The sequence below is a fragment of the Perca fluviatilis genome, chromosome 21, assembly GCF_010015445.1.
Source record: "Perca fluviatilis chromosome 21, GENO_Pfluv_1.0, whole genome shotgun sequence".
NCBI classification, from domain to species: Eukaryota; Metazoa; Chordata; class Actinopteri; order Perciformes; family Percidae; genus Perca; species Perca fluviatilis.
This window is the reverse complement of record NC_053132.1, coordinates 5008197-5023427: the sequence shown is the minus strand read 5'-3', so window position 1 is coordinate 5023427 and position 15231 is coordinate 5008197. Positions and strand designations below refer to the sequence as shown.

General features: G+C 41.8%; 1 protein-coding gene across 1 annotated transcript; it reads right to left on the bottom strand.

Annotated features, from left to right (window-relative positions):
* Positions 1 to 2333: 2333 nt before the first annotated feature.
* Positions 2334 to 15203, bottom strand: LOC120551198 (Usher syndrome type-1G protein homolog). Its single transcript, XM_039788425.1, has 4 exons — positions 14882 to 15203; positions 6655 to 7099; positions 4487 to 5322; positions 2334 to 2483 (listed from the first exon to the last, which is right to left on the bottom strand). Exons 1-3 carry the CDS (start codon positions 15043 to 15045, stop codon positions 4489 to 4491), a joined length of 1443 nt encoding a protein of 480 aa, XP_039644359.1. The 5' UTR covers positions 15046 to 15203; the 3' UTR covers positions 2334 to 2483; positions 4487 to 4488.
* Positions 15204 to 15231: the final 28 nt, after the last annotated feature.

Below are 15231 nucleotides of genomic sequence, written 5' to 3'. Positions count from 1 at the left end.
ATTTTGAAATCAGTTCTTTGAGAGACAGGACATAAGAGCACCAGGCGGTCTGTCCCCTTCCATATCCTCCCACAGCCTTGAGCTTGTTGTTTTTATTTATACTAAGCCCTAATCAGCCGTCGGTGTCACTCATTTTGCCGGAGAATGGCACGTGAAGGGTGCAAGGGCGAAGCTTACATTCCAGACTGATCTCATGAAGTGGCGTATACATGTACGACACGCCAATTCGTATGCCATTATTGGCGTGTTATCAAGATGCATACTTGTTTTTTAGCGTGTTTATCAACGCAGTATGGCCTCCATTGACTTACATTACCTTACGATTGCGTGTGAATTGACGCCGTAGCGAGTAGTATGAAGGGGCGAAAATCTTAAACACCCAGGAGACCAGGGATCGCGTGCTGCATGTTAATTTTGGTTTTCCTGAACCCAACCACTTCTTCTTTTCCTAAACCCAACCAGTTCTTCTTTTCCTCAACCCAACCAGTTCTTCTTTTCCTAAACCCAACCACTTCTTCTTTTCCTGAACACAACCAGTTCTTCTTTTCCTCAACCCAACCAGTTCTTCTTTTCCTCAACCCAACCAGTTCTTCTTTTCCTGAACCCAACCAGTTCTTCTTTTCCTGAACACAACCAGTTCTTCTTTTCCTGAACACAACCAGTTCTTCTTTTCCTCAACCCAACCAGTTCTTCTTTTCCTCAACCCAACCAGTTCTTCTTTTCCTGAACACAACCAGTTCTTCTTTTCCTCAACCCAACCAGTTCTTCTTTTCCTCAACCCAACCAGTTCTTCTTTTCCTGAACACAACCAGTTCTTCTTTTCCTAAACCCAACCAATTCTTCTTTTCCTCAACCCAACCAGTTCTTCTTTTCCTGAACACAACCAGTTCTTCTTTTCCTAAACCCAACCAGTTCTTCTTTTCCTCAACCCAACCAGTTCTTCTTTTCCTAAACCCAACCAGTTCTTCTTTTCCTCAACCCAACCAGTTCTTCTTTTCCTCAACCCAACCAGTTCTTCTTTTCCTGAACACAACCAGTTCTTCTTTTCCTAAACCCAACCACTTCTTCTTTTCCTAAACCCAACCAGTTCTTCTTTTCCTAAACCCAACCAGTTCTTCTTTTCCTGAACCCAACCACTTCTTCTTTTCCTAAACCCAACCAGTTCTTCTTTTCCTAAACCCAACCAGTTCTTCTTTTCCTCAACCCAACCAGTTCTTCTTTTCCTCAACCCAACCAGTTCTTCTTTTCCTGAACCCAACCAGTTCTTCTTTTCCTGAACCCAACCAGTTCTTCTTTTCCTGAACACAACCAGTTCTTCTTTTCCTAAACCCAACCAGTTCTTCTTTTCCTGAACACAACCAGTTCTTCTTTTCCTCAACCCAACCAGTTCTTCTTTTCCTAAACCCAACCAGTTCTTCTTTTCCTCAACCCAACCAATTCTTCTTTTCCTCAACCCAACCAGTTCTTCTTTTCCTCAACCCAACCAGTTCTTCTTTTCCTGAACACAACCAGTTCTTCTTTTCCTAAACCCAACCACTTCTTCTTTTCCTAAACCCAACCAGTTCTTCTTTTCCTAAACCCAACCAGTTCTTCTTTTCCTGAATCCAACCACTTCTTCTTTTCCTAAACCCAACCAGTTCTTCTTTTCCTGAACCCAACCACTTCTTCTTTTCCTCAACCCAACCAGTTCTTTTTTTTCCAAGGCACGTTTATGCTTATGACGTTGCAGACTGCCTTCCGCTGTATACAGCGTAGACATACGCGCAGCTAGCTCAAAATGCGTACAGATAACAAAATGGCATGTATGTTTACGTGAAGTCATGATATCACGTTGTATATTCAGTAAACGCTGCTCAGTTATATCAAAATATATTCACACACAAAACGATAATGGTTTTCACTTTATTTTAATAAAAGATAATTATGGTTGTGGGTACATCTATTGATAAAAAAACAAACAATTTTTTTAACTAAGATAAAATAAACATTCATGCACAGTCATACTCTCACAGAGTTCGCAGACAGACGGACCTTGAGTGAAACCATATACGCCCCCGGAGCAACCTGAGATAACAGTGTTATCTAGCACTAACTCACATAACCTCACAGCAGCACCCTTTAGTTTCACTTTTGCAGCAGTGTTTCCCGAGCAACAGTCAGTCTGTGGCTATTTGCATCCATAAAATAATAGTCATAAGTCGCCACTGTGTATGTGCCGTTGAGTAAAATAACATGTTTAAAATAAGAAAACTGTACAACGAAGACATAATAAACACTATATTCAAAGGGTTAAGTACATTCACTGATACATGAATTAATACAGTATGCAAAAATAACATGTCAGGCTACATTTATTGGAAAGGAATCCTTTAAAAAAAAAACATGTATCCATGTGTACAGTTTGTGGCAAAGCTTTTCCATAAAGCATTGATAACTTCTTTTCCAAATTTCAGTCTGGACAGCGAGCATCAAGTGTGTTTATCCTGTAAATAGAGGAGGAAAAAAAAAGTAGATATGACTTTCTTGTGATAAAAATGTATAATGAAATATCAACATAAGTGTCATGTAGGCCTGCACGATAAATCGTTATTAAATCGCGATCTCGATTCACCCCTGTTCACGATTTAACTTTTAAATGGAGCTGGGCAATATATCGATATTATACCGATATCGTGATATGAGACTAGATATCGTCTTAGATTTTGGATATCGTAATATCGTAATATGGCATAATTGTTGTCTTTTCCTGGTTTTAAAGGCTGCATTACAGTAAAGTGATGTCATTTTCTGAACTTACCAGACTGTTGTAACTGTTCTGTTATATCCACATTACTGATGATTATTGATCAAAAATCTCATTGTGTAAATATTTTGTGAAAGCACCAATAGTCAACACTACAATATCGTTGCGGTATCGATATCGAGGGATTTGGTCAAAAATATCGTGAGATTTGATTTCCTCCATATTGCCCAGCCCTACTTTTAAATTTATTGAAAGCATTTGACATTGACATTAACATGTTTTAATTATGTAAAAACATGTTCAAGGAGTTCAGATAGAGCCGGTATCAGGGCCATATTTAGTTCAATGTGTTATATGTCACTATTTATGGTAGCCTACTGTACTTAAATGGCCAGTATGTACTTTATTTTCTTTATCCATTGAAGCCTCTATGTTTACAGGCTTGTGGTGATGCGCAATGTGCTATTGGTGCCAAAGAAAAAGTCTATGTTTGGTACTGCCAATTTGTTTTGTTTTGTCATGGTTCATGTGTGCAATAAACATTACACTTGGTGAGAAAAAAATCGTGGCAGAGAATCGTGATATCAATTCTAAGTTAAAAAATCGTGATTCATATTTTTCCCCGAATTGTGCAGGCCTAGTGTCATGGTACTAAAATGATTTACAGGCCTCTCGTTGTAATCATAAGTCGCCACTAGATGGTGACTTTTAGCTGGTAAAAAGGCTCTGCTGTTAACCCACACAGTTGTTCTCAGTTACTCTGGCTGATTAGATCTCTGCTCAGGTTGAAGTTGGGTGGAGCCATGTTTGGAGGAGATTGCTCTGGTAACTAAACTCTATGCACTTAAAAAAAATCATCCAGAGTTAAGTGCAACAAAAGTATGATAAAGTTAGTTTGATGTCAAACATGCCCACATGAGGACATGGTCTAATCAACCACATTCAAGGGAAAGATCTTTGTTGGAGAAATATGCAACTGCAGGAGCTTGAAGTCTAATTTATTAGGCACGCCTTGGTAAATCTGTGCGGTCGTTTTGGAAGCTGTAGTCCGTGGATCTCCATTAGATTAACCTAGGTGCAGCTAGAGGTGTGCAATATGGAGAAATGATATCATTATATAGTGAATGAAATAAATACATCTTAATAGATGGAATTATCATATGGGAAAGTCTGCTTTTGAGCAATTCAACAAAGTTAGAGACTAGCTGGTGAACATAGCTGAGCATTTAGCAGCTAAAGAGACCGCTATTTCTCTCAGGAGTTGGTAGAGACCAAATACAGAGCTAAAATAAATGACAGTGTTGCTCTGTGTCAGCTGGATGTGTAAATAGAAAACTGTTTGTCAACAGGACGTCACACAAATGGGCCATTTAGTGACACCCCCACCGCCTCACAACCCTGCGGTGAATCGCCTGATCACTTTTCTAGTTTTTGATTGGGCCCTAATGCCTGGAAACAGGAGGTGCACCAGTCTAGTTTTATCTCAGACCACTTGAATTGCAATATGCTGAAAGATTTGATGGAATTTTTGCACCAAAAATAAAGTGCCCACCACAGCTTTAAGGCCATCTACACCTATTTATATTCTCACAATTCCGTGATGTCTGTCATCTCCACTAAAAGTCTTCTACACAACATGCGGATTCATGCAGAAACCGTAGCTTATGTGAGACATCAACGGTTTCTCTGAAAGGAGAGTGGTGCTTCCCATTGAAAACAAAATGTGGATTCCTTCACACTGACCTTCAGAGCTCAGTGTCTTCAATGGCCTCTGGTTCATCTATGGTGTCCAGACGTTTCTTGCAGGCATCCAGAAGTTTCTTCCTGGGGCCCAAAGGGATGTGAATGCTGGCGAGGTCCTGATCTGAACAAAGCAGCAGAGCCTCCAGGTCGATCTTCTCCCGCCTGAAGATCGCCATGAACTCAATGAGGCTTTGAGAGGCCAGGAAGGTCTCCAGCGGACTGCTCTCCGGCTCCAAGTCTTCATCCAACCCAACATCAGCCTCCTCCCAGGGCAACTCCTGAAGGTTTCTTTCTTGCAGGCTCAAGGCGCTGCCGATACTGTCCTCATCGAAGCTGGGCGAGCGGCGGGGCAGACGTCCTCGTAGACGAACATTGGGTGCCCGGCCCACAGGTTCACTCCCTACTACACTCCCTTCCTCCCGTGCCCCGGTACCAAACATGCCTGCACTCAAATAGTTCCTCCTGAACACCATGGTGCCGAGCCCTGGGCGGTTGAACAGTGAATCGCGTCCGGAGTCGGCACTGATCTCCGAATACGCAGCCTCGTGGAGGCCGGGGTCGCTCATGGCACGGGAGACACCGTCGTCGTCGTCGTCGTCGTCATTGTCATTGTTAGGGTGGAACATGTCGCGGATGTTGAGGCGAGAGCGCTCCTTGGGGTTGGCGTATGTACCCTGTTTGAGAAACATGACGTCGTTGCCGAGCTGCAGGCCGGACAGCGAGCGCACACTTTTCCTGCCGTCCTCGTAGATCTTGAACGACCCATCAACCTGCTTCTTCTTCTCCAGCTTCTTCTGTATCTTGGCCTTGCCCTTGGCTGTAGAGAGCAGGGTGGCCTGAGAGGAAAGTATAGACATTAAGAATTAAGAAAAACTGCTCAGTTTCATTTAGACCACTGAATGAATAAACCCACATGACTGTAAACAATCACTGTAAGTGTTACTACTCAAATGAAGTCAAAGTCTTGCCCCCTTTTCAAGCTGCTCTCTGTTCCACCAGACCTCGGCAGAAAATCAAGGGTTTCTTTCATTTGTCTTTCTAAAGAATTGAAACATGATCTTGGCGTTTTATGATTCATTTTCTAAAATAAAACAGTATCTACTACTTTACGAGACAGTAAAATGCGAGCACCTCATTGTTTTGACAAAGAATTGAAAAGAAATTATTTTATTAACGAATAAAGACTACAGATACGATGAGGTTTGGCAAAGAGTCCAAACGACAGACAAAGTTAGTTACTAGCCGACTCTTAAAGATACAGATATCTCCCCTAAGCAGATGGAGACCAAACTAGAGCTTTAAAAGGAGACTGATTTTTCAACTTACATCCATCAGGTGGTCAGGAACACGACTGATGAAATAAATGCTAATGTTGCTCCGTGTTTGCTGGATGTATGAATAAGCAACTGTCTGGTAACAAGTCGGGCTGTTCAAATTCACCGTTTATACTTACACCCTCGAAAAAGTAATGCACTATTTAATTTGTATAACCCACATAAGCGCGAGCCAGGACGTACAGGGCTGTCTCAAGGAGGAAGTCAGGCGATGTAGTATAAAGAGCGACAAAGTCGGCGTAGGGAGGAGGTCGGGGTGGATTGATGGGTCAAATACCACAGGACTTTCGCCCAAGAGGTCGCTGTTTGCGTCCTGTGTGAAAAAAAAGTCAACTTATTTTAACATACTTTTGTTACGTAACATACGTAAGTACCGCCACGAGTAAGTTACGTAAAAAATATACTCATTTGAACCCAAACCCCAATCTTTTCCTGAACCTAACCAAGTAGTTTTGATGCCTAAACAGGTTCTGCACCGCTCTTGTTGCTGGACATCTGTAGGATAACGCAGAAACGTACGCCTAACTTGTTATATCATACGAACCGTTGTATGAGGATATGTTTAAAGAGTTTACAATATCAACCTTACGAGCTGAACATCATTGCTGTGTTTACAGGTTATTCTGCTGCTCCCCACTGGCCAATAACAGTTAATGCTGGTTTCAAGGAAGGTGCTTGTTAAAACTCTTTTTTTCATTATGTTTTGTCAGCTTTTCAGAAAGAGTGATTAAATAAACTTTCAGTGGTATAATATGTTGAGAACAAGGAGCAAATGGAACAGTAGCTAACCCAGAGGTGATATTCCACTTTAACACAAAGTCAAAGAGCAACCACCTGCGAGTATGGCATGTTGGAGGTGACAGTGTTGAACTTGCTCAGTGTGCTGCCGCTGGCGTAGCTCGAAAAGCTGATAGCATCCAAGTTGTCTAAAGCCGCTGACTCCTTCATGAACTTCCTCTCCATATGTTCACGGTGCTTCCTCTGGAGCTTTGCGCAGTCTTTGATGCGGCGCTCGGCGGCTCGAAACGCCCGGTCCTTGAGTTTGTTGACCAGCTTTGGGTTGAGGGTGATCTGCTTGGCAGCGATGGAGTCCAGGTAGCGAACACAGTCCATGTGTTCCTTGGTGGCGGCCATGTCCAGCGGTGTGTGGTAGTCGTTGTCCAGACACCACACGTTGGCACCGAAAGCCACCAGGAAGGACAGGCAGTTGTGGTGGCCATTGGCAGCTGCCAGGTGAAGCGGTGTGTTGCCCCAGATGTCACACCTGTCCGGGTCGCCCCTGGAAGACAGGGGACGAGACAAGATGCCATGTTACCAGATTCACACATACGTATGATTTATGTTACTCATTTTAAAAAGGAGCACACCAGTGTGCTGCAGGTTTTAGCCAATTTATGTCATGCACAATATCCCTCACAATGTTTAAAAAAACACTGTCTTAATTGATACTTTTATTGATCCCCAGACCAGCCACCAGTCCACACTCATACTTTGGTCCACACAGGGAATTGAACCGGCAACCCTGCGGCTCCCAACCCAAATCCCCACGGACTGAGCTACTGCCAGCATAGATAATCCCAGAACTGGCATACACGTAAGGGTTAGGCTTTGTTCTTCATTCATTTAATTTTTTAATGAAGTTAATAGTTTGTTAATCTCTTTTATTTAGATAAAAAAAAAATCTGTGATTTCTTTAAAGCTATAGTGCGTAGTTTCTGTCGCCCCCCTGAGGAATTGTTAGTAGTGACAACAAAACTGTCGGCGCGTCCACATGATACAAGCCTTCTGTGACCATCCATCCATCCATCCATCTTCTTATCCGGGGTTGGGTCGCGGGGGCAGCAGCTCCAGCAGGAGATCCCAAACTTCCCTTTCCTGAGCCACATTCCTTGCGTGACCACGCACACATAACCTGGAGACACTTGATAGGCTTTTGGCCTCCCTTTGCATATTCTGTTATTATTAATATTGCTTTGTTAGTGTTCTTTCTTCATGTGCTATTAAATAATTAAAAGGAATGAAATGAACTATATAGACACACCTATCCACGTGTTGTTTTTGTGCGGGATTATTTTCATGGTTTGCTCTCCCCTCAAGATTCAATAACATAGTAGCATTACTTTGTAATATGACACAATGGAAGAGTTTAGAATAGAGCTGGGCAATATATCGATATCGTAATATGGCATAAGTTTCTTTTCCTGGTTTTAAAGGCTGCATTACAGTAAAGTGATGTCATTTTCTGAACTTACCAGACTGTTGTAACTGTTCTATTATTTGCCTTTACCCACTTAGTCATTATATCCACATTACTGATGATTATTTATCAAAAATCTCATTGTGTAAATATTTTGTGAAAGCACCAATAGTCAACCCTACAATATCGTTGTGGTATCGATATCGAGGTATTTGGTCACCAAAATCGTGATATTTGATTTTCTCCATATCGCCCAGCCCTAGTTTAGAAGGTGCAAGAAAGTCTTAATTTGTCTTGATCCTGTCTACACTGACAAAGAGAGTAACTCAATTTATGACCCATTTTCTGTATATACTGTATAAGGATAAATAGGTCATAAATTGAGTTACATACTGTATAAGTTTCTAATCTTCAGCACCAAACGGAGGTTTTCTTACAGAGAAAGATATGGCACACTGCAGACTTAACCCAGGTTCACTGAGAAACTCAACCTCCCTTTGCTGATGGGAATGACTCAAATATCCAGCAACTATATGAGTTCATCTCCTACAGTGAAAAAGATCCTTAGGTTTAAAATGTCATTACTTAAGTTAGGTAATGTAACGGTAACATCAGTTTTTTGATCCATCAGAGCAAAAAGGGGCTCGTTGCATGGGTGGAATACAGACTCCAAATCAAGGCACACTGTAGGGTTTGTGCTAAATGAAAATGCCTTTATTTTACAATATGCATCAGTGGCAATAAAAGGTAAAGTGACCAAATAAAGGCATTTTAATTTTGTCTCTAGGTACAGTGAAGACCCTTATAGAGTGTTTTCACTTCACGCTCTGTGGTTGGGAGTAAAATGTTCAAAGGTACAAGTGATGATAGGTCGAGCTACATATTAGTAATGCTAAAGTGATTAGTCGATTAATTCAATAAACCAAAGACAGAAATGTCACCTGCAATGATTGTGATAAGCGATTAATCGTTTGCAAAATATTTTTTTGGGGGTACCACATTTATGGTTGTGGCTTCTCAAATGTGAGGATTTGCTTTTTCGGTCTGTTTTATTTGATTGTAAAAGAATATCTTTGGGTTGTGGACAAAATAAGCAAATTTTTCTGACCTTTTCCAGTCTAAATGTATGATTATGATATATAATTTAATTAAAAACATTATTGATAGATTTCCAGAAATGTACAGTGCAATCTTGCGCAAGTTTTTGCAGTCTTCTTCCACCCTTGTCAAATGACAGTAATATTAGCTGAAGTTAATCAGTATAATGATTTGATTCAAGAATGAAATATCACAGAAATATTGCAGTGATATCAGTCAAGCACTACCCACAATGCTGTGCAAGCAATATCAGGACAAACAACAACCACAAACACTGGACTCTAGGTTTTGGTTACATATTGATTATAGTTCACAGACACACAAGCAGCATGTCGACTCTTCCACCGTGCACAGGACAGTTTGTATACACGGATGGACTGTGTTTGCATCGAGTCCCTCCTCTTCCTGTTTTGGCCGAGTCGCGGCGAAGTCCTGATCAATAATTGAAACGCTGCAAGTTAAACAAGACAGAGGTGACTTTGCATTATTTATCCCACACACCAAGAGCCTTTTTTCTGCAGACACCCAGAGGACACTGTTACCACACTCAGCCCGGCCACCACCTTTATCAGCCTGAACCCTGATTGCACTTCCTGTCAGCAAACCTGGCAGTCTACAATCTGATATTAGAGCCAATTGTTTGTGGTTTATTTTTATGTTCCAGAGTACCATCATATTTTACTCTTATATATTTCCCTGTCAGCTGAAAGGGCAATGCAGCAGATCATATTCCAAAAAGGCACAGGGCAAGAAATGTATCACTGTAGTAACACGAAGGAGGTATCACGCCGAACTGTCTCACATTGTAACACAACCGTCTGCTGCTCTGCCAGGAGCTCTGACTCAGAGATGATTCACAAACGGCCACCTGTTTACTAGCAACATATAAGGCTGGGTTAGTCTGCCTATCACCAGACCAAGCTCAATCTTTTAAGATTGAACATTAGTCTGGGGAGTGTGCTCTGTATTTTCTACTGCACAAGAGATACCTGCAAACTCAGAAGGGCTGAGTTTGTGCCCCCCCCCCCCCCATCTCTCCCGATAAGAAAATAAAGGGAAAACACAACATTTTCCCGGTGCTAAAACGATACTTTTAAAGCGGTGCCTGAACCGAAAGATTTTAATATATACATTTTTTTTTTTTTATAAAGAGCACCTTGTTCAATTGCATTTGTCTGTTAAAAAATATAAAAAATAAAAAATTGATCTAAAAAAAAAAAAAAAAAGCACAAAATGACAAAAAATGCCAAGTGTAGTGTTAACTAATGTGACATGCGGTCGATGTTTCAGTTCCCTCTAACGTCCGTTTTCGGAGAATCAGAGAGAAGCACAGGCATTTAAGTGGCACCTAAATAAGGCACCGAAATCCGCGTTGCTATTCGGTCCGGTAGATAATAGTCGTTAAGGCACCGGTGCTGGACCCCGCCCCCCCCCACCAAATAAAAACTCTTTGCGTCTACACGATTCACGTGGATGACATTTTCCCGTTCAAAAAGGCGATTTTCACCCAAAAGCGACTAGTTTGCAGGTATGACAAGAGGCGTGATCAACGGGCATAGTTCAAATGACTCTGTACACAATTGGATAGTCCTTCAACCAATCAGAGCAACGATCCCGGTGAAGTAGCAGTGACTGCAGCATCAATGGGTCGCTACGTTTCAGTGGCCGTCATGTTGAATGTAAACAAAAAGCTGCTTGGTCGCTTCTCTATCGTCATCGTGTTAAACCCGCCAATAGCGCGCCAGGTGGATAAGCCAGTTTGTGATTGGTTCCCGCAGATTTGTAACGGAAGCAGGATAGATAAACGTACAGGGCGAAATCAAATCGCCGGCAGATCGGGCTGGGTTTACCCAGTCTAAGACTGGTAGTAACTGAAACGTGTCTGTATCATAAGTACAAACTCGATTCAAATTCCCAACCTCTTAGGGGCCCTTTGGACAAAAAAAGTGCTTGTTGATCCCACAAACTTTCCTGTCCTCTGGTAATAGTTGCCTTCAAGTTCCCATCCCGTACAGGGCACACAGCAGACTGCACATCAAGCTTCATTATTCTCCTAGAGGCCCAGAAACCAACCACTACTATTGGAAGAACATCCTGTTTTTAGCCAGTGTGGATCTGAAAATGTAGGTCTGCTTGTCGGTCCGCCACTTTGATCCAGACTGAAATATCTCAACAACCGCTGGATTTATTGCCATGAAATGTAGTGTAGACGTGTATGGTCCCCAGAGGATGATGCATACTGACTTTGGTGCTCACCTTTCCTCTAGCGCCACCACCAGGGGAAAATATCTATTTGTCCAATACTTTTGTTTTTGACCAAATCTGTAGTGTAGTCTACTATAAAAAAAAAAAAAGCTCCAGGATTTCCATATGCACACTTAAAAATGCCAAAGGATACATGACAACATATTGTAGTTTTTTTCTGACAGACAGCTATTTGTTTTCGCAGATATGGGGTCGAGAGATTTGACAGTAAACTGAACAAACACAGCAGAACACTGCAGAGAGACTGGTCGTCTTTACGCGCCCCCCAACCTGCAATCGGAGCAGAGAAAAAATGAGCAGTAACGTGTTCCTGTGTTAGTAAATTAGTCTATATTGATGACGTTTCATTTCCGGGACTGTTCAGGTGCCACCCGAAATTCCGCCGGATCTGTCCAATCGGAGTTTTCTGTTGCACGACTAGAAAAACTTTTGAACGTACACGTTCCACCAAAACAAGTTCCTTCCCGAGGCTATTTTGCAGCGGCACAGTAGCTCCGTCAGGCGCTTAGCACCGCCCAAGGCGATTGTGATTGGTTTAAAAAAAATGCCAATAAACCAGAGCACGTTTCTCTCCCATTTCACAATGCTGTGTGGACTAGCCAGACCTTCCTCCGCAGCGCTGTGGAGGAAGGTTTGGCAATGCGAGACTAGTAAATTGACAGTGTAGGTTTAAGTTTGTCCATGAATTTATGCAGCTCCTCAAGACCCAGTAAAATTCCTGAGTCGTCTCTCAACCAGGGGGGCAACTAACGATTATTAACATTGTCGATTATTTTCTAGATTCATCGATTAGTTGTTTGGTCTCTAAAATGTCAGAAAATGGTGAAAACTGTGGATCAGTGTTTCCCAAAAGCCCAAGATGACGTCCTCAAATGTCTTGTTTTGTCCACAACTCATAGATATTCAGTTTACTGTCACAGAGGTAGGGCTGGATATCATTCAAAATCTTTCGATCCGGTGCCAATTTCGATACCTCAGTTTCAATGCCGGTTCCTAACGATACTTTTTTCGATACCGTATGTTTTAAAATCCATTTTTAACATCAACAAAAATCAACACAAAGCTTTTATTTTCTAAATTAATTGTGAATCAAAACAGTTTAAAAATTTTTTTAAAAAAATTCAAAATTCTGGTAAAACTGCTCACTCGGAGTAACATTATTAAAAGTGCCTTGCTTTGCAAGCTCAGCCTGTCAGTCAGTCATCAGGGCAGAGAAACCACCGTTCTGCCTGCTTGTCTAGTAAGAGGAAGTGTAACGTCAACAGCACCGCGACCGCTTTCGGCTCGCCATTAATATCATATCGCAGCAAACGCTATCTGTGTGAAGTTATGAAAAACTGTAACCACACTTGAAACCAACCGTGACTCTCTGTGACTTCAACAAGACTGCAGACAGTTTACTCTGTCCGCACCTCTCCGTGTGTGTGTGTGTGTGTGTGTGTGTGTGTGTGTGTGTGTGTGTGTGTGTCTGTGTGTGTTGGTCAGAGCTCTGCTTTGTGTCAATATGCAGAAAGGACAGATAAGCTTGCGCTTACGCGCTCAGACGCTTTTGGAACCGAAATTTGGCACCGAAAGATAAATAATTTTATCAGTGCCACAAAAGTATCGACGTTCGGTACCCAGCCCTACACAGAGGAGAGAAGAAACTAGAAAATATTCACATTTAACAAGCTGGAATCAGAGTGTGACTCAAACTGATTATCCAAATAGTTGGCGGTTTATTTAATAGTTTACAACTAATCAATTCATCTTTGCAGCTCTAAAAGAAAGAAAATAAAATGTTCAAATGTTTCTGAAAGAAAAAAACTGCCTATAAAGCGAGATGTAGCTCTTCTCTTGTCATTTACCTTTTGCTGTGAACTTTGATCTGCAGCTCAGCTCTAGTCGTCAGTCTTTGCTTCATGCCCACTCTGCACTGCCTCCTCCAGGGACCGCAGTAGGAAGATGTCCTATCCATCACTGTGACCTTTCCCTGTGTCTCCACTTTACTCCTCGCCTTATAAACCTGCCAGCAGCAGCGTGACATACAGCGTTCTACCCTCATTTTAATCGTCTGCCGTAGAGAGAGCAGGCAGTAAATATCACGCTGCTTTGTCTCATAACGCTTAAACAAAAGACGTCTCGGATACAATAGCTACAACTTATCTCACAGAATATAGACTTACTCCCAAACTCATGAACCTTTTTATCATCATCTCAGTTTTCTCTTACTAATACACAAGGCTTTCAGAGCATATCATATCGTTGATCCGCCGCTTGTGAGTTCACAATGGCTTCTATATTGTAACAGAATCAGATTTAGATCATTATACCTGCTGCTCCGGCTCTGGCCTGCTATGTAACGGATTAGCCCCATCTGTGAGACAAAATATATAGTTATCACTCTTCCAATTCATCAGCACACACTCTTTCTACGAACTATAGAGTGTTTATGTTTGAGCATTAGGGCGTCAAGTGACCTTTTCTCTGTAATCAGGCTGTTAAAATGTAAAGCCCTCCGTCTCCAGCAGCACTGATTACAACCGCGATGGGGGCAGGAACATATGTGGCAAAATGTGTTAATTATATTCATGCTGATATTTTATATCACTGAAAGTAATATAAAATATACCCTAATGTTTATTTCTGTGAAGCTGGAGGATTCTCGAGAGTTTATAACAGGACATTTTAACAAACAGCAAAGTGGGGACATAGAATGTCTTCATCTTTCTGTTTAAAGAATATTCAACTCTGACTTGATTATAGCTTGTCTCAAGTTAAATAGGCTATTTAAAGGGTTTTTCTTAAAATAAGTGAGTTTGTATCTAGATTGAACAAGGTAAAACCAACATAGGCTCCATTGAACTTTCACTTCTGACAAAATGGTCAAAATAATAGAATAGAGATAGAGAATAGAGAATAATACAAATTAAACTAAAACTGTCACAAGAGAGAATACATCTCCTAGAGAGTTTATATATAGGTGATAACAAGATGTCTTATATGAACAAACAGCAAACTGGGGACATGATGTCTCTTCTTGTAAAAAAGTATACATTTTAAAATCTTACTGTTTACAGAATAGTCAACTCTGACTTGATTTTAGTTTGTTTAAAGTTTCAAATTTAAAGCCTTCTTCTTAAAATAAGGGAGGTTTTTAATTGAGCAAGGGATGAATCCACTTAGGCTATTTTCCAGTAAACTTTCACTTAAAGAAAAAAAGAATAACATAAATATTTTATTTTATTTTAAACTGTCAAAATATTGTCACAGGAGAGAATAAGTCTCCCTAGAAAGAACAAAAATAAATAAATAAGAAGGAAAGAAAGACTAACGTTGGCTAGTAAGCTTAAAATAAGGAAGAAAATCAACTTAGGCTATTTCCGTTAGCCTAACCAGCTCTATAAACAGACAGGTGAATTATTGTAGCCCCACTGGAAGCTTTCACGGTGACTCCGGTCAGCCGATGAAATGAAACAAGTTGTGGATGATTTAACTGTCTGGTCGGATGCTCGGACTCACCCTCTCGCCACTATGAGCCGGAGCGCCTCCAGGTTGCCGTGGTACGCGGCCCATAAGGTCGGTGTCATCCCATCCTCATCCGGGCCGTTCAGCTCCTTCCGTGTGGCCTCCTTCAGCACGTCCAGGTAGCCGTCCCTGGCCGCCCGGTGGTACCGGTCGTTCATGGCGGCGCCCTCGGCTTCTGCAGCCCCGGCTCACTCTCAGTTTGATTCCATGGAGGTTTCTGGAGGGTTTGCATCGGTATTTAGGCAACTTTCTGTCCGGGTAGCGGCGGGTCCGGACGGGCGGACGGCCTGGAGAGGCACGGAGCGGGCTGACAGGCTGGTTGCTAGGGGACGAAAACGTTGTCG